General features: G+C 45.2%; 2 protein-coding genes across 4 annotated transcripts in view; both read left to right on the forward strand.

Annotated features, from left to right (window-relative positions):
- Positions 1 to 4606, forward strand: part of tmeff2b (transmembrane protein with EGF-like and two follistatin-like domains 2b) — a 7072-nt gene extending 2466 nt beyond the window's left edge. The window contains exons 3-9 of the mRNA XM_041874587.1: positions 593 to 699; positions 2259 to 2388; positions 2479 to 2526; positions 2633 to 2726; positions 3349 to 3497; positions 3821 to 4085; positions 4450 to 4606. Coding sequence (XP_041730521.1) covers positions 593 to 699; positions 2259 to 2388; positions 2479 to 2526; positions 2633 to 2726; positions 3349 to 3497; positions 3821 to 4085; positions 4450 to 4546 — 890 coding nt within the window. The 3' untranslated portion in view covers positions 4547 to 4606. The remainder of the gene's footprint in view (positions 1 to 592; positions 700 to 2258; positions 2389 to 2478; positions 2527 to 2632; positions 2727 to 3348; positions 3498 to 3820; positions 4086 to 4449) is intronic.
- Positions 4607 to 8180: 3574 nt separating this feature from the next.
- On the forward strand, positions 8181 to 19032 carry LOC121562278. 3 transcript variants are annotated; one of them, XM_045211115.1, is made up of 7 exons: positions 16279 to 16782; positions 16889 to 16944; positions 17311 to 17370; positions 17793 to 17982; positions 18073 to 18134; positions 18350 to 18436; positions 18540 to 19032. In XM_045211115.1, exons 1-7 carry the CDS (start codon positions 16539 to 16541, stop codon positions 18954 to 18956), a joined length of 1116 nt encoding a protein of 371 aa, XP_045067050.1. In that variant the 5' UTR covers positions 16279 to 16538; the 3' UTR covers positions 18957 to 19032. The 3 variants fall into 3 exon arrangements, with proteins under 3 accessions (XP_045067052.1, XP_045067050.1, XP_045067051.1); XM_045211116.1 differs by having other exon boundaries at positions 16907 to 16944; XM_045211117.1 differs by lacking the exons at positions 16279 to 16782; positions 16889 to 16944; positions 17311 to 17370 and adding exons at positions 8181 to 8449; positions 9906 to 10147.
- Positions 19033 to 19208: the final 176 nt, after the last annotated feature.

Raw genomic sequence — 19208 nt, forward strand, 5'->3', positions numbered from 1 at the left:
TGTATAGCACAGGAATGAGTCTGTCCATTATGGGGTAGGGTAACTAACTTAATTTAGACAGTTGATCTATGATCTATAGATGTAACACATCTACACAGACAGATTTAATTGTTTCTCAACCCATTCCAGCATGATCCCTGTGGGAGTGGTGCACATTTTTCTTCCAGCCCAGCACCAACACAACTTGAACCTTGGGCTAGAATAAAATGACGGACCCTACATCAGATTGACAGCTAGGGTTGGCTGTAGGAGTGAGTAAAGGTTGTTGAATGTCAACAGTTGCAGATGACTTAAAATAAGCCAGTCTTGTTGCCTTGTCCTCTTCCTCTTCACCCCCGTCTCCCAGCCCTGTGTGTCCTTCACATAATGTAGTCATTCCTCCTCTCCTCTTGGAAGTAACAAATACCCCAGTAATGGTACTATCTTACAGAGACACACAGTAGGCTAGACACACACAGGCAGCAGTTACCACAGCCCTGGGCTCCAGTGGAGCACTAACAAGGCCACTGGAATACATGTTGGATCCATGGTGGGTCCGCAGAGAGCCATTGTGGATCTATGGTTGATCCTCTTTCTATCTCTCTCTGTGTAGATTCAAAGGAGAGGGACTCTGTCTTCCAGTGTGACACAGACTCCTGTCAGTATGACGGGGAGTGTCTAAAGATAGCAGAGACCATCACCTGCATCTGTGACTTTGAGGTAAGCATCTCAATTCAATTCAATTTAAGGGCTTTATTGGCATGGGAAACGTGTGTTAACATTGCCAAAGCAAGTGAAATAGATAATGAACAAAAGTGAAATAAACAATAAATATTAACAGTAAACATTACACTCAGAAGTTCCAAAATAATAAAGACATTTCAAATGTCATATTATGTCTATATACAGTGTTGTAACAATGTGCAAATAGTTAAGTACAAATGGGAAAATAAATAAACATAAATATGGGTTGTATTTACAATGGTGTTTGTTCTTCACTGGTTGCCCTTTTCTTGTGGCAACAGGTCACAAATCTTGCTGCTGTGATGGCACACTGTGGTATTTCACCCAGTAGATAAGGGAGTTTATCAAAATTGGGTTTGTTTTCGAATTCTTTGTGGATCTGTGTAATCTGAGGGAAATATGTGTCTCTAATATGGTCATACATTTGGCAGGAGGTTAGGAAGTGCAGCTCAGTTTCCACCTCATTTTGTGGGCAGTGTGCACATAGCCTGTCTTCTCTTGAGAGCCAGGTCTGCCTACGGCGGCCTTTCTCAATAGCAAGGCTATGCTCACTGAGTCTGTACATAGTCAAAGCTTTGCTTAAGTTTGGGTCAGTCACAGTGGTCAGGTATTCTGCCACTGTGTCCTCTCTGTTTAGGGCCAAATAGCATTCTAGTTTGCTCTGTTTTTTTGTTAATTCTTTCCAATGTGTCAAGTAATTCTCTTTTTGTTTTCTCGTGATTTGGTTGGGTCTAATTGTGTTGTTGTTGTTGTTGTTGTCCTGGGGCTCTGTTGGGTTTGTTTGTGTTTGTGAACAGAGCCCCAGGACCAGCTTACTTAGGGGACTCTTCTCCAAGTTCATCTCTCTGTAGGTGATGGCTTTGTTATGGAAGGTTTGGGAATCGCTTCCTTTTAAGTGGTTATAGAATTTAACAGCTCTTTTCTGGATTTTGATAATTAGCGGGTATTGGCCTAATTCTGCTCTGCATGCATTATTTTGTGTTTTTCATTGCACACGGAGGATATTTTTGCAGAATTCTGCATGCAGAGTCTCAATTTGGTGTTTGTCCCATTTTTTCTCTCTCTCTCGCTCTCTGTTTTTCTCTCTCTCTTTCTCTCTCTCTCTCTGTCTCTTCTTCCCTCCTTTCTCTCTTTCTCTCTCCTTTGAGGCATCTCTGTCATGTTGTATTTTTACTCTGATTGGACAAAGCCTCTCTGTGTTGCAACACCAGTCACGCGGCTCCCATTTAATACACACAGTCTCCCACACAGTGCTCATATCAATTTGTTCACTACAGTAAAGTAAGCAACATTAGTACATTTCCATTAATGTCTGCCATAAAGAAGCAGATATGAAACACTCTTGTGGTCGTTGAAGATATGCACCAATAAAGTTCAGTTTAACATATCAATGACAGCTTTCTCTCTCTCTCTCTCCCTCTCTCTCTCTCTCTCTCTCTCTCTCTCTCTCTCTCTCTCTCTCTCTCTCTCTCTCTCTCTCTCTCTCTCTCTCTCTCTCTCTCTCTCTCTCTCTCTCTCTCTCTGTCTCTCTGCAGTGTAGTGCAGACTATTCTCCAGTGTGTGGTTCCAACAATCAAAGATATCAGAATGAGTGTTTTCTGAGACAGGACGCCTGTCAACTTCAGACAGAGATACACACTGCATCCCTGGGCCCTTGTCCTACAGGTACCACTCGTCTGGGGTCTCTTTCACTGGAACGTCTTACTGTGGAATGTGATGTGAATCTAAATATATCAATCTATGTGTGTGTTACAGACGCTGGTTCAGGATCAGGTGATGGAGGCGAAGATGTTTCTCTCCCAGGTCTGAATCATTGTCTACACGCATTTACACACGTGACCACACACAGGTTACCACAAACACACACACACACACACACACACACAACATCTCTGTCTCTCACTGTTAGGGGGTTCTGGAGAGGCTGGCGTGGGACAGAGGGACTCGTCCTGTGAGATGTGTCAGTTTGGATCGGAGTGTGACGAAGACGCAGAAGATGTATGGTGAGAGAGGGAGGAGAGGAGGGAGGGAGGGAGGAGATGGAGGGAGGAGGGGAGGGGAGGGAGGGAGGAGATGGAGGGAGGAGGGGAGGGAGGGAGGAGGGGAGGGAGGGAGGAGATGGAGGGAGGAGGGGAGGGAGGGAGGAGAGGAGGGAGGGAGGAGATGGAGGGAGGAGGGGAGGGAGGGAGGAGGGGAGGGAGGAGGGGAGGGAGGGAGGAGATGGAGGGAGGAGGGGAGGGAGGGAGGAGATGGAGGGAGGAGGGGAGGGAGGGAGGAGGGGAGGGAGGAGGGGAGGGAGGGAGGAGATGGAGGGAGGAGGGGAGGGAGGGAGGAGATGGAGGGAGGAGGGGAGGGAGGGAGGAGATGGAGAAGAGGGACGGGGGGAGAGGAAGGAGGGAAGGAAAAAACTGGGAGGAGGCAGGAAGGGAGAGAGGGAGACAAAGGATGGAGAGGAAGGGGGAGGAGAGGAGAGAGAGAGAATGGTGTAGAATTTCAGTAATGCACAATGTGGATGTGAGACAGCATTAAATATGGATGAACTCAGCAATTACCCTGTGTGTATTAATACAGGAAGAACATGAATACACACACACACACACAGGACTGAGTCTCGTCTCTCCTCAGGTGTGTGTGTAACATCGACTGTTCCCACATCAGTTTCAACCCTGTGTGTGCTTCGGACAGCCGTTCCTATGACAACCCCTGTCAGGTAAAGGAGGCCTCGTGTCAGAGACAGGAGCGGATCGAGGTCACACACCTGGGCCACTGCCAAGGTACACACACACACACACACACACACACATACCTCACACACACACACACACACACATACCTCTCACACACACATACCTCACACACACACACACATACCTCACACACACACACACACACACACACATACCTCACACACACACATACCTCACACACACACACACATACCTCATACACACACACACGCAACACACACACACATACGTACCTTTTGAACCACAAAATGCTAAATGTTTTATAAATGAAGATAAGCTGTGCGTGTTATTGCATCCCACATATTGGAGTGAAATATCAGTTGAAGTTAATGGTTGTGCTCTTTTCTCAGGGGAGGGGCTGAGGGGCCTGTACATCCCCTGTCCTTCCCGCTACAGGAACTACTGTCTCCATGGAGACTGTCAATACCCTGACAACCTGGGCCCGCCCTCCTGTAGCTGTCATGCAGGGTTCAGCGGGCCCCAGTGTGAGCAGAAGGACTACAACGTTCTGTATGTGGTTCCTGGTTCTGGAAAGATTCGCTACGTTCTCATCGCCTCCGTCATCGGAGCGCTGCAGATCACCATTATCTCCCTGGTCGTGCTGTGTGTCACAAGGTCAGTACACACACACTTATACACACATACACACACACACTTACACACACACACACACTGTTTTGATTGCTCATCAAAGTTGACCATCCTGCTTCGAGACACAACTCTCTAATTTGTTTGGACTCCGCTCTGCCTGTTGTTGTTGTTGTTGTTGTTGTTGTTGTTCTGACTGTTGTTGTTTTAGATTTTGTTGTTGTTTTGACAATTGTTGTTGTTTTGACTGTTGTTGTTGTTTTGACTGGTGTTGTTGTTGTTGTTGTTGTTGTTTTGACTGTTGTTGTTGTTGTTGTTGTTGTTGTTGTTTTGACTGTTGTTGTTGTTTTGACTGTTGTTGTTGTTGTTGTTGTTGTTATTTCTCTGACAGGAAGTGCCCTGGGAAGAAGAGGAAGTCTGGCCAGAAGCAGAGTGGGGCTCCGTACGACACAGACAGCACGCTCCGCACTGCTACACTTCTCATCTGACACATACACATACACATATATACACATATACAGTATATATACACACACACACACACAGAGATATACACACACACACACACATATACACACACATATAAACACACACACCACATACGGCACAAACAGCACAGTCTGCGAGCCACACACTTACCACTGCCCACGAACCCCCTCTGTTCACTCCCCACTCACCTAATCCAACCTATACTCTTCCAACCCTACTAAGTGTCTCAATGTGCCAAAACGGTCCAGACCTCTTTGCAGATGCAGGCCACTATTTTGACTATGAAAGCTGTAGAGCAGGGGTGTCAAACGTCCGGCCCGCGGGCCGGATCAGGCCCGCAAACGGGTTTAATCCGGCCCGCGAGATGATTTTGTAAAGTATAAAAATGAGCTGCAATTTTTCAATAAAATAAACTGCTGTTCCAATTGTGTCCACTCGATGGCGCAATAGCAATTGTGTTAAGCAAGCAAACTGTTTATACCGGGGCAGAGCAAATAGGTCAAGCAAGTGCAGCCAGTCCGGATGAGCTACTTTGTTTTGGCCGCGATATTTATTACGGCTTCTACTTTTAACATTATGTGCTTTGGCACCCTCATTGCCCCAATATGTCTCTGTCAAAAAAGAGAAAAGTGGACGCAGAGTGCAGAGTGTTCCAAGAAAAATTGTCATCCTTCTATTTATTCACGGAATTGAATGGGATGGATTTCCGATCTTTCAGTGGATTTGGACAGCCAGTTGAAGCAAAAAGTAAAGTCATTTATTGCGTTTTCGGTTGCAATTGATGAAAGCAAGGACATTACAGATGTTGCACAACTGGCCATTTTCATCCGCGGAGTTGATGACACATTGACCGTCACCGAGGAGTTCGTGGAGTTGGTGCCCATGACAGATACAATGACAGCAGCTGATATTTTCACTGCACTCGTCGGCGCGCTGGACAGGGTCGGAGTGGACTGGTCCCGCGCTGTCAGCCTGGCTACAGATGTTGCGCCCTCAATTATCGGGAAAAAAGCAGGCGTTGTGACAAAGTTCAGAGAGAAAGTGCAATCTGCAAATGGAGGACGTGATTTTTGGACTTTTCACTGTATTTTGCACCAGGAGGCTTTGTGTTGCAAGTCATTAAAGATGGATAACGTCATGAAAAAAACAAAGCTGCGCTCAAGGCTCACGCACAAGCACTTGAATCACATCCTGAAGTTGGCTGCCACTCAAATCAAATCAAATCAAATCAAATTGTATTGGTCACATGCGCCGAATACAACAGGTGCAGACATTACAGTGAAATGCTTACTTACAGCCCTTAACCAACAGTGCATTTATTTTAAACAAAAAAAGTAAAAAATAAAACAACAACAAACTAAAAAAGTGTTGAGAAAAAAAGAGCAGAAGTAAAATAAAGTGACAGTAGGGAGGCTATATATACAGGGGGGTACCGTTGCAGAGTCAATGTGCGGGGGCACCGGCTAGTTGAGGTAGTTGAGGTAATATGTACATGTGGGTAGAGTTAAAGTGACTATGCATAAATACTTAACAGAGTAGCAGCAGCGTAAAAAGGATGGGGTGGGGGGGGCAGTGCAAATAGTCCGGGTAGCCATGATTAGCTGTTCAGGAGTCTTATGGCTTGGGGGTAGAAGCTGTTGAGAAGTCTTTTGGACCTAGACTTGGCACTCCGGTACCGCTTGCCGTGCGGTAGCAGAGAGAACAGTCTATGACTAGGGTGGCTGGAGTCTTTGACAATTTTGAGGGCCTTCCTCTGACACCGCCTGGTATAGAGGTCCTGGATGGCAGGAAGCTTTGCCCCAGTGATGTACTGGGCCGTACGCACTACCCTCTGTAGTGCCTTGCGGTCGGAGGCCAAGCAGTTGCCATACCAGGCGGTGATGCAACCAGTCAGGATGCTCTCGATGGTGCAGCTGTAGAATTTTTTGAGGATCTGAGGACCCATGCCAAATCTTTTTAGTCTCCTGAGGGGGAATAGGCTTTGTCGTGCCCTCTTCACGACTGTCTTGGTGTGTTTGGACCATGATAGTTCGCACACTCAGGATGTGACGCCTGATATTGATGCGCTGGTGAAAGCTAAAAGATGCCAGGTATCAGGAGTCAAATAAACTATGCAACCCCACTTAAAGTGCTGCATGAGACACCCTGATATAGTTCTGTGATCTGTGATATACTTCTGTGAATCACTGAGCCATTGTGTGTTTGTGTGTTGTTTGTCCTCAGAATTTCAAATAACTTGAGGTGTTTTATGATTAATAGTGATGTTGTGCTTTTGGACACACTGTGCTCAGGCTCCAGCTTTATGTTTATATGTTTTTATGTTGATGTGCTATTGTTTTTAATTGATTTTATTTTATTTGTATATTTAACCTATTCTTGACTCTGTGGTTCTTGCACTTGTTTGGGGAACAGGATTTCAGTATTTGTATCTACATTTCTGCCTGAGAAATGACACCCTGATATAGTTCTGTGATCTGTGAAACAGTTATGTGAATCACTGAGGCATTGTGTGTTTGTGTGTTCTTTTTCTTTAGAATTTTCAAATAATATTATGATTAATAGTGATGTTGTGCTTGTACTATTTTGGACACACTGTCCTCAGGCTCCAGCTTTATGTTTTATGTTGATAGTATTAAAACAAAGAAAACAATCTGAAGTTGTTGTTTTTAAGTTATATATACCATGATTTTACCGGTCCGGCCCACTTGGGAATAGATTTTCCTCCATGTGGCCCCTGAGCTAAAATGAGTTTGACACCCCTGTATTAGAACGAGCAAGTCTGGAATATAAGTCTCTAAGGTGTAGGGTAGAGTACTGGGTGGTAGCCGGCTAGTAACAGTGAGTAAGGTTCAGGGCAGGGTACTGGGCGGAAGCCAGCTAGTGGTGACTATTTAACAGTCTGATGGCCTGGATATAGAAGCTGTTTTTCAGTCTCTCGGTTCCAGCTTTTATGCACCTGTCTCCGCCTTCTAGATGGTAGCAGGGTGAACAGGCCGTGGCTCGGGTGGCTGAGGTCCTTGATGATCTTCTTGGCCTTCCTGTGACACCGGGTGCTGTAGATGTCTTGAAGGGCAGGCATTGTGCCCCCAGGGATGCGTTGGGCTGACCGCACCACCCTCTGGAGAGCCCTGAGGTTGCGGACGGTGCAGTTGTTGTACCAGGCAGTGATAGGCAGTGTACAGTGCTATGGTGATTGCGTCATCTGTGGATCTGTTGGGGCGGTATGCAGATTGTAGTGGGTCTCAGGTGTCGGGTAAGGTGGAGGTGATATGGTCCTTAACTAGCCTTTCAAAGCACTTCATGATGACAGAAGTGAGTGCTACGGGGCGATAGTCATTTAGTTCAGTTACCTTCCGAACCTGTGAATGAAGTTAACGAGAACATCTTAAAGAAATAATGGGAAGACAAATGGAGTACTTGAAGAAAAACACAAACACAAACAATGCCAAGGTTGCGCTCCCATCCCAAGTGGATAGGACTGCTGACAATGGCAAGAACTCCGCCCGCAAAATGAGAGGAACATTTAAAGCCAAAAGGAGGATATGTATATGGGAAAAAGGTCTGGGGCAGCTGTTGTTGTTTTGCTGTAAATAGATCTAAGAGGCAAAGAGAACTCCCTAAAGCTCCAGTCAACTGAATGCTGATTATAATCTGTCTGACATGATTGAAAACTGTCCCCATCTCTTACTCCCCTCCCTTCTGCTCCTCTCTGTCTCTCTCTCCGGCTCTACTATCACTCCCTCCATCCCTCTCCCTCTCTCTCGCTTTCTCTATTTCAATTTCTCCTATCGGTGCATGGTGATCCGGTGAGTAACAGTGTATGAAGTAGCCCGTTGCCATGGCGTCAGATGCCAGCCACATGCTGGAGGCAGCCTTGGAGCAAATGGATGACATTATCGCTGGTAAGCTTCTATTTTATTAAGACCTCCTCAAAGACAACCCGGCTTGCAATTACTGCTCTCTTTAGACTGGTATTTGGTAATGTCTTGAAGGTTTCATTGAGATTTAAATATATTAACTTAGAGTAGGAATGTTACATTTTGTTCAGTTCTTTCTAAGCATAATCAAAATAAATTGTGTACTTTGGATTTTAGTTGAAATGATGAAAGGAAAGTTCCTCTTAGGATCTTGAAGTTTGAGATACTGGGATTAAGCTTGTTCCAACTAGAGCAGATTTACTGGGGGAAACTCAGCAGGTTTTGAATAGATGGTCCTTGTCAGTAGGCTACTGTACATCAACCATTCTGCTAGTCTTTTACGCTGCCTCTCTTCTTCCCCCACCTGGTCTATTCCATGTATACTCTATCATTTATATTACATTTCCATTTTGGTCATTTAGCAGACACTCTTATCCAGAGCAATTTACAGTCAGTGCATTCAACTAAGGTCGATAAAACAACCACATATCAATGTCATAGAATGAAAAAAACGTTCCTCAATAAAGCAGCTATCAGCAAAATCAGTGCTAGCAAGAAAGACAAATACAACATCCTTGTCTGTAGTTGTCCACCACACTCTATAACTAGCTCTCTTTCCATATTGTTCAGCTCTCCATGTTTTCTTACAGGGGTGATACATTTCAGTCACCACTGTTTGTCATAACCATAGCAGGATATCAGATGACTCTGTTGGGGTTCCTGTAAGGGGCACAAGACAAAAGGCTGTAATAATAGAGATAGCATAGTGCTAATGACCCCCAGTACACTGCAAGACAGAGAAAACCGTGACATCACCCATAGAGATGGTCATACAGGCTAACATATTGCTAATAATGCTAACAATTCCTGTAATAGGCCTACAGCTAAGGTGACATGAGATCATGAATATATATCTGTGCAGACTAGTGCAATATTTAAAAGACCATCAGAGCACAGCACTTTGACACACTGCCTTTACTCAGAGAAGCAGTCAATACACCATGCAATGTCCCTACAATATCCCTATAGGGAACACTTGAGTTTTCAAAGCTGACAGCGTTCAGGCACTGTTGAAGCTAGCGTTGTAGTGGGAGGGTGCCCTCCAGTGGTTATGCTAGGTAGCAGTTGGATGTTTTCAATTATTTCACACATTATGTTGATGTATTCAGTGACTCACATTGGAAATTCAAACTGGCATGATATATTCATCAGCACATAATACTTTCACTCAGCAATCCTAACCGCCTGTTTGTGGAGCGGTCACATACAATATAGTCAACAGCAAACAGTTTATAGTAATCTGATTTCAGAAAATCAAAACAAGTCAAAATGGATTGCTAGACTCTGGGATAGCTAGTTTTAAGGCTCTGATGGCTGTATCACCCCTATGATCTTTGCCCTAACCATAACTTGAATCTAAATTATTTCATTTTATTGGCAGGAGGGTTCTGCGAGGCCTTCTTGAAGTTTGGGGCCCAGGGTTACCACTCCCAGGGTTCGAACTCTGCCCCCACCTTTGCCCTCACCTCAGCCATTAACCCCAACATCAGGGTGCTGCAGCTGGTAGAGGATCTCAGGGTAGCCCTGGAGGGCCAGGTGGACCAGGAGGAGCATGAGTCCATGAGCAGACAGGTCCCCATGGACACAGCACACACCCTGTTAGATTGGCTGGAGAAGGGAGGGGTGAGTAGCTTCAACACAGCCTAAACTCACTTCACACACTAAACTGGCTAGTGTGGTGTATTTATTCAGGAAACCTTGTTACTGGGTTCTATTGAGCATATGAACCATCTTTCAGAAGGGGGGGATTATGGGGTGGAATAGAGACAAAAATAACAAAGTGATAGTGTTTGTGTAGGAGACGGAGAGGGATAAAAAGAGAGAGACAGACAGAAAGCAAAGAGAGAGAGAGAGAGAGAGAGAGAGAGAGAGAGAGAGAGAGAGAGAGAGAGAGAGAGAGAGAGAATAAGAGAGAGAGAGAGAGAGGGGAGGAGAAGAAAGGGAGGGAGAGGAGCCAGCTGGCGTGGTCTGAGTCGTAGTGCTGCAGTCTGATATTAGAGACTAGCCACTTCTCAGCCTGCCTCTGTCTGGGCTCCAAACCACACAGCCAGGGTCCGACCTAGACACAGCACACCATAGGGTCCCCACTACAGTCTCTCTGCAGCAAGAGAGAGAGTAGGAGGGGAAGAGGAGGAAGAAGCAGATAGAAGGATTCAAGGGGATTAACAGTGATAAAGTATCTTTCTTTCAGAAGCTCTGTTAAGTTTCTGAGCTCTTCTCTCTCTCTCTCTCTCTCTCTCTCTCTCTCTCTCTCTCTCTCTCTCTCTCTCTCTCTCTCTCGCCAGGATAAGTTACAGTGTAGAGTTTGAGGAAGAAAATAGTCAAAGCTACATTGGGCCAACATAATGGAGTATAACATAGATTTCTATAAGCATGTTGCCTGGCTGAAAAAGGTTAGAGACTTTTTGAGGTTTCACTTTCATGCTTTTCCCTGCTTATATATCTGTACTGCATCTGTATAGAGGAATCTGGTTATTGTTATTGTACACAGACAGGGAAATCCCTTGCATACTGGAGATGCACATGGAGAAAGACTTGTGTTGTGGAGTTGTTCATTGTAACACAGTTGATTGATAGTACAGACTCATCTGTTTTGACCGTAAACTGGAAAGTTCTGTGTCATAGTAGTCACCTGTTCTATTGTCTGTCATTTCTGCACCTTCACAGAACAAGGCCCTTCAATTAACAGTTGGTATGGGAAAAGCTTGGCAATTGTTGAAGAGCAACAGGTAGCATTCAATAAAACATGGTAACCACCTTTCTGGAAAACACTTTGAACTCTCATATTACATTTACATTTTAGTCAATTAACAGAAGTTCTTATCCAGAGCATACATTTCCATACCTTTTTTATTTTCTTGTTTGTACTGGTCCCCCATGGGAATCCAACCCTGGCATCTACCACCTGAGCCACACAGGACCCAACTCTCCCTGCGTTTCTTTACTGTGCAGGAATAATACTTATACCCGAAACTCTGCAGGCGATTGTGATTGGATGAGCTTCTACATAGCCTTCATACATGGCACGATAACAGGAAAACTTGATTTCCGTATGGTTCAATTAGCAATATGGCTAATCTGTCAATCCATCTGTTGAGGAACTTGTGCTGAATTTTAATGAAGAATGTGTGAAGGGGAGCAGGAACGGGCTGGACCGAGCTGGCGACGCGCACCACTGGCTTGGTGCGGGGAGCAGGAACGGGCCGGATCGGGCTGGCGACGCGCACCACAGGCTTGGTACGGGGAGCAGGAACGGAGCGGGCTGGCGACGTGCACCACAGGCTTGATGCGAGGGACAGGAACAGGCCGGACCGGACTGGCGACGCGCACCACAGGCTTGGTACGGGGAGCAGGAATGGGCCGGACCGGGCTGGCGACGCGCACCACAGGCTTGGTGTGAGGGACAGGAACAGGCCGGGCTGGACTGTGGAGACGGACTAGAGGTCTGGAGCGGAGAGCTGACACAACCCGTCCTGGCTGAATGCCTATCTCCACACCCTGTGTGTGAGGCATCAGCACAGGACGTACAGGGCTGTGCACTCGTACTGGCGCTACAGCACGTGGCACTGGCGCAGGATATCCGGGACCGAGGAGGGGTACTGGAGGCCACGAGCGTTGAGCCGGCACACTCCGTCCTGGCTACATGCCCACCTTAGCACGACACGTGCGTGGTGCTCGCACAGGACATACAGGACTGTGCCGGAACACTCGCGGCACAGTACGTGGCTCCGCATAACCCGGAGCCTGCCCAGTCTCACGCTGCCTAGCCTGAGTACGGGGAGTTGGCTCTGCTCTACCTCTAGGCTCCGCCAACCATCCTTCCAGCCCCCCAAACCTGGTGGCCTCCTCTCCTAGATCGCCTATGCGCCCTCTAGCTGCCTCCAGCAGCCCCGGCTTGGGGTTGCCTCTCGCGTGTCCGTCGTCGGCACGGTTGGCACCGTTTCTCCTCTCCTGCCTGGGCATTTATTTTTGCCCATGGCCCTCTGCCCGCGAATATGTCCTCCCAAGACCACCATTCGCCCACCTGGGACATCGCCAACTTCTCCTGTTTGGCACGCTGCTTGGTCCTCTCTTGGTGGGATCTTCTGTCACGATCGTTATGAGAAGCGGACCAAGGCGCAGCGTGATAGGCGTACATACTTTATTAAGTGTACACAACAAGAACAAAAACAACAAAACGATACGTGAAGTCCTAGGTAATACAACAAACCATACGGAACAAGATCCCACAATGAACTAGTGAACACAGGCTGCCTAAGATGGTCCCCAATCAGAGACAACGAGCTACAGCTGTCTCTGATTGGGAACCACCCTGGCCAACATAGAAATAAACGATCTAGAACAAAACCCATAGAAAACTAAACATAACAAGTCCACACCCTGGCTCAAAATTTAAGAGTCCCCAGAGCCAGGGCGTGACAACTCATTACATTTTGAGTGCTTAGCAGGACAGGAAAACGGTCCAATTCACTCACTTACAGTATCTAGAGAACATCCTTAGTCATTCCTACAGCCTCTGATCTGGCAGACTCACTAAACATACATGCTTTGTTTGTAAATTATATCTGTGTTGGAGTGTGCACCTGGCTATCCGTAAATAAAATACAAAACTAGAAAATGGTCTGGTTTGCTTAAATGATTTATACTTTTACTTTTAATACTTAAGTATATTTTAGCAATTACATTTACTTTTGGTACTTAAGTATATTTAAACCAAATACTTTTAGAATTTTACTCAAGTAGTATTTTACTGTGTAACTTTCACTTTTACTTGAGTCATTTTCTATTAAGGTATCTTTACTTTTACTCAAGTATGACAACGGGGTACTTCTTTCACCACTGGTCATCAGCCTATACATTCTCTCCCTACATATGGGACACTTTAGAAGATGAGGCGTGACACCATTTAGATGATGGTGATGATGCAACGTTCACTATAAGCAGGGCAATTTCCCATTTCTATGAAGCCTACAGGATGCTTTGGAAATAGAATTAGGAATTAGAATACTAGAATGGATATGAACCTTCTTATGATGGTCTAAAGCATCAGCCATTTTGGTCAGGGACTTGGTCAAACATGGTTTGCAGTGCTGTGATAAGATATTGTGTAAAACAATGAATTTGGAGATTATCTGCATTGTATGTTTGCTAGCTATAGCCAGCCAGTTTTAGAGGCATGATTCCATACATTTTTCAAATTGTGCCAATATGCCAATATTCCATTTAAACAATGCAGTCAATCCACAGCATACACTTGCTGAAATCAGTTGATGATAGGATTTAGACAAGTTTTAAATGCAACAAGTACTGATATTGTATAATATAATAACACTCACAGCTTTCTAAGAAAATACAAATGTTGACATTTACGGTCTGTTTACATATATTTTAGAGGCTATTTAGACCGAAAATGTGTATAAACCTGTATAAACTGTATTTATAATTATACGTCAATATTTTGGGGTTACAATATTTCTATTACACAACTTCTGATATTTATCATACCTTTCTTTTATTTTCTTGCAGAAGTAAAAAAAGGAAATGCATCACCGATGCCTCTACTGCCATTCATTCCAATTAGACTGGTTTGGATTTCTCCTGACGAAAATAGCTGCCTTCATCACCCCCTTCTATAACTGTGAGAGATTATGACATAGACCCTTTTGTAATTTAATAGGATCTCTATGGAGTCGACCACCAGACGACATGGACAGATAAACTGTCTTTCTGTGTGTGTGTTTGTGTGTGTGTGTGTGTATGTGTGTGTGTGTGTGTGTGTGTGTGTGTGCTATATGTCATATGGAGAGAGCACCACTTTCTTCCTCACACAACATCAATAAATTAGAGTACCAGCCACACAGTGATGATATCTTTGTTATCTCATCCCAGCTAGGGAGGCCAATGTAAATGTAATTTTCTTCCATGCTTTTTTCTGTATCGTTATATCAATGCTAAGCAGGGCATTGACATGGACCATCATAAAGAGAGAGTGTAAATCACCCCTACCACTAGTGCTCTCAACAGACATATACTGTTGCTACTGCACTATAGAAAAAGCCTCTGCTCCCCATTACATTCAGCTAGCTGCAGTCTGTTTATTTTCTGTTGTCTATGATCCCTCTTTTCTCCTCTGTCTAGCATATAGCATCACTTAGGCCGTTGGTTAGAGTTGCTGTGATGTAGATAAGGCCTCTCATCCCTGACTGATATAAACCAGGCCGTTAGCTAGCTGCGCTGCTGTTGGATGTTGCCGCGCTACAGATGAATAATTCAGTTGACATTAGTATGCGCAGTGTCACAGGTCTCTCTGAGCGCCTTTATGACAGCCAGCCTGCCGTCGCCTCTTGTCTGGTTAACAACCACGACCCATGGTCCTGCCGTCACCTCTTGTCTGGTTAACAACCATGACCCATGGTCCTATAGTCGCCTTTCGTCTGGTTAACAACCACGACCCATGGTCCTGCTGTCGCCTCTTGTCTGGTTAACAACCACGACCCATGGTCCTGCAGTCGCCTCTCGTCTGGTTAACAACCATGACCCATGGTCCTGCAGTCGCCTCTCGTCTGGTTAACAACCACGACCCATGGTCCTGCAGTCGCCTCTCGTCTGGTTAACAACCACGACCCATGGTCCTGCAGTCGCCTCTCGTCTGGTTAACACCTACGACCCATGGTCCTGCAGTCGCCTCTCATCTGGTTAACACCTACGACCCATGGTCCCGCAGTCCACCTACACCAACCATTACTGTATGACAATAGGAGTGTGTGAGTGTGACGTGTGTGCCTGTGTGTGTGTGTGTGTGTGTGTGTGTGTGTGTGTGTGAGTGAGTGCATGTGGTGTGTGTTTGTGTTTGTGCGTGTGTGCGTGCATACCTGCAAACCTATCATTAGTGGTCTGAGTGAAGTGGATAAGCTACTGTGATCCATCCAGGTACCTACAGAGGTGTTAGCCTATCACGTTGTGTGAGCTTTTATCACTAATTGCCTCAGTGGATGACACAGAGTAATTATCAGGCTGACATGTAGCTCTTCAAATCTGACACTAACAGGCGCTGAGCCAGGGAGGCTTCCTATCTCTTATGCTACATGTGGCGGCGATCTGCTTTTAATAGTGCAGACATAGAGGAGGTGTGAATATAGATGTGTTGCCATGACTCTTGCCCACTGGCCTGCATGTATTCACTGAGTAGACTCTTGGACTACAACAAGTATGTATTCTGATTGCCAACAGTAGTAATATGTTGAGTGTGGCACTTGATAATCAACTGTATAATCATTCTCAATGTGGAGTGATTGACCTGTGCTCAGCCACCCTCTCCTTGCAACATGATGCAGGCAGGCAATAGATGAGAAAACAAAGTGCTGCAATAGGGTGAAGGCAGAGGTTGAATATGAGTACAGGCAGAGAGAGAGATGGAGAGAGAAGGAAAGAGAGAGAGACAGACATACAGATGTAGGATCTTAATTTGAGCCAGTTTGCTACAGCAGGAAAATAATTCTGCAGCAACAGGAAATGTGAATTATGATGTGGATTATAATGAATGGACATTTTTTGTAGGGGTTGATACATTTTCTGTTTGGGCAAATCAAGTCTGACATTTTAAAATGGAAATTACAAACTTTAGAAGCCTTTTGTAATACAATACAAGTTTGCATTTCTTGCTCTGCAGTACAAATCTCAGCAACAAAAGAGTGATCAAATGAAGATCCTACATCTGTACAGACAGACAGACATACAGACATGTAGGCAGACTAGGTCTATAGTAATAGGCTGCTCCAGTGTTCTGGGTGGATATGTGGATGAGTAAATAACTTGATGATGTCACAATGCCACTTTACCAGGGATGGAGCACTAGGGAACATTATGAGGTAACATGTTGCCACGGAAACACACTTCTAACATAATCCCAGACCACATTAAAATTGTTAGACAAGCTCAGGTAGAGCGTGTTAGCTACATCTCTCAACCTATAACTTATTTGATTGATTACAACAGTACACTACCCTAGCGTGTTATGGGTCAGACACTTAGTGACCCTGTCACTCTGGTCTCTCCATGGGAGCAACGAAAGGAGACCCATAAACATAAAAAGAAACCCAAGGAGAAGAGCATCCCTCCAGCCCTGACCTTTCTTCAGCTGTGTACACTGCTGAGCTGCGTCAGGATGAAGAAGACACCATTTGATCCCTCCCAGAGTGGTGAGGGGAGAAAGGCAACAACGATACACGATACGAACAACAATAATGACTCTGATACTGGTGAGTGTGAGGAGGTGTCTATTGACTAGTGCTGCTACATAGTACAATTATTTAGGCTTCACTTGGAAAAAAAACATAATGTGTCTTGGAAATGTTTCACTTACAGGCTCTGACTACTCTGCAGGTGATGTGAAAAGGATCAAGGACAAGAGTAAAGGAAAGGTTCGGAGAGAGAAAGTTTGGATTGAAGTTCAGAAATCTCCTGAGTGGCGCAGTGGTCTAAGGCACTGCATCGCAGTGCTAACTGTGCCACTAGAGATCCTGGTTCGAATCCAGGCTCTGTCGCAGCCGGCCGCGACCGGGAGACTCATGGGCGGCGCACAATTGGCCCAGCGTCGTCCAGGGTAGGGGAGGGAATGGCCGGCAGGGATGTAGCTCAGTTGATAGAGCATGGCGTTTGCAACGCCAGGGTTGTGGGTTCGATTCCCACGTGGGGCCAGTATAATTTTTTTTATAATATATGTATTCACTAACTGTAAGTCGCTCTGGATAAGAGCGTCTGCTACATGACTAAAATGTAAATCTCAGGACCACAAACGCAGAACGACACTGGAAACAGAAAAAGACAATAAACAAAGATCTAACTCGGTAAGACATCCAAACCTGCTTATCAATGAGGATTTGCCAATGCATTTGATGATTGATAATGACCACAATAAGGAAAACACAGTATATTGTGTTGAATTTGATACTGCTTGACAAATGTGATAATGTCACAATGCCCCTTCGGATGGGGTAGGCCCTACTAGTTAAAAAGTCTTAACGGAATCCATGGAACGTCCCAACTCTGACCTTACCCCCATTGAAATTGAAATGGTTAAGGTTAGGGTAAGGGTAGAGGTAAGGTTAGGGTTTAGGGTAGGGATGTCTCAAGGATCTCGGATAGCACTAACCCTAGTTATTATTGGGTAACATTTTGCCATGGAAACACACTAGAGCTCATTGGCTATTGATATTGTAGTTTGAAATATCAGTAGATTTCTAACTGATGTACTGATTGTGACCCTGAGGTCTCCCCTGTGGAGAAAGCAAAGGAGACCAAGCAGAAAGAGAAGAAGCAGAGCATCTATCCAGGTGTGGCGGCCCTGCAGCTGTTCACTCTCTTCTGCTGTGGAGGGAAAGTCAAGCTGAAGAAAACTCGTGCCTCTCAGTACAGACAGAGTAAAAAGGATCAGGACGAAGATACTGCATCTGATACTGGTGAGTATTATGGGTTGTCTGTTGATTAGATATAGAATGATATTGCTCCACTTGGAAAGATGTGTCTTCAAAATCAAAATGTCTAAACAGGCTCAGACTGGTCTGGAGGAGATGTTACAACCAAAAAGGTCAAGGACAAGAGTAATGGAAAGGTAGGGAGGGAGAAAGACTGGACTGAAGTCCAGCTATTGAAATAATCTCAAAACCACGAACACAGAAGTACAACACCAGAAACAGACAAGGGAACTCATTTGGGACAAAGACCGAACTCTGTGAGACAAGCAAACATGCTGTATCATATTTTATCGTGAGCAAAAGATCTTTCCCATAATGTTTTATCATTGGGTATTGCAATTGTCTTATGCAGGCAAATCAAAGGACACCCCGGCAAGTGAAGACCCATGTGGAGGAAATATACATAAGACCTGACTCTCCGACTCTACCACGTGCCCACGTAAGTTACTGAAACCTGACTTACTATACGGACAGACAGAGATTCACACATCCAGGCAGTTTCCCCTCTGACCTCAACCTAACCCCCCTCTTCCTCCGGGTAGAGCTCCCTCTCCCAGTTCTCCCTGGCTAGGAACCTGGCCATCCTCCCGCTGGAGTGGCAGCTACCTGGAGTCCCTCTGACCACCTCGTCTATGGCAACTAGGACAGAGAGAAAGCCATCCACTACCAACACTTCGACACAGGCGCAGACAGAAACACAGACAACAGATATGAACACAGACACACAGACCACTGCCACCTCTCAGATACAGATCTCCATGGTGACCACCCAGTCATCAGAGACCATGACAGAGGTTCACACATCAGACTCAAGCACCCAGAACTCCACTCCTGACATGGTACTGACCCCTGAGAGCACTAAGGACATGATCGCTACTGATGAGGATGTGAAGGATGACTCTGCTGAAGATTTGATCTCCACCCTAACAGACACCTCTATGGAGAAATCCGTCCAGTAGGCCTAATGAACATTTCAATATAGCAAAAGCTATACTATGATCAATTAATAAAAACAGTTAATATTTCTGCAGCAAATGTTCACTACTGTTGATATGTGAAGCAGCATGCTTAGGTTAGGCATATGTGTTTGAATTCACCAAAAATAATAAATAAACCAAAAATATATCAAACCACTACAGGTAGGGGAGAGTGAATACATCAGCATTGAGTTCATTTGGTCAATAATGATCTATGGGCATATTACATTCTGT

The sequence above is a fragment of the Coregonus clupeaformis genome, chromosome 35 (assembly GCF_020615455.1).
Source record: "Coregonus clupeaformis isolate EN_2021a chromosome 35, ASM2061545v1, whole genome shotgun sequence".
In the NCBI taxonomy this organism is placed as follows: domain Eukaryota; kingdom Metazoa; phylum Chordata; class Actinopteri; order Salmoniformes; family Salmonidae; genus Coregonus; species Coregonus clupeaformis.

Bases quoted from the DNA above. Each gene is read 5' to 3' on its own strand.
- LOC121562278 (XM_045211115.1), top strand. From the start codon at position 16,539: ATGGGTCAGACACTTAGTGACCCTGTCACTCTGGTCTCTCCATGGGAG. The intron at 16,945-17,310 runs GTTCGGAGAGAG...TGTAAATCTCAG, and splicing joins AGGACAAGAGTAAAGGAAAG to GACCACAAACGCAGAACGAC. The intron at 18,437-18,539 runs GTAAGTTACTGA...TCCTCCGGGTAG, and splicing joins CGACTCTACCACGTGCCCAC to AGCTCCCTCTCCCAGTTCTC.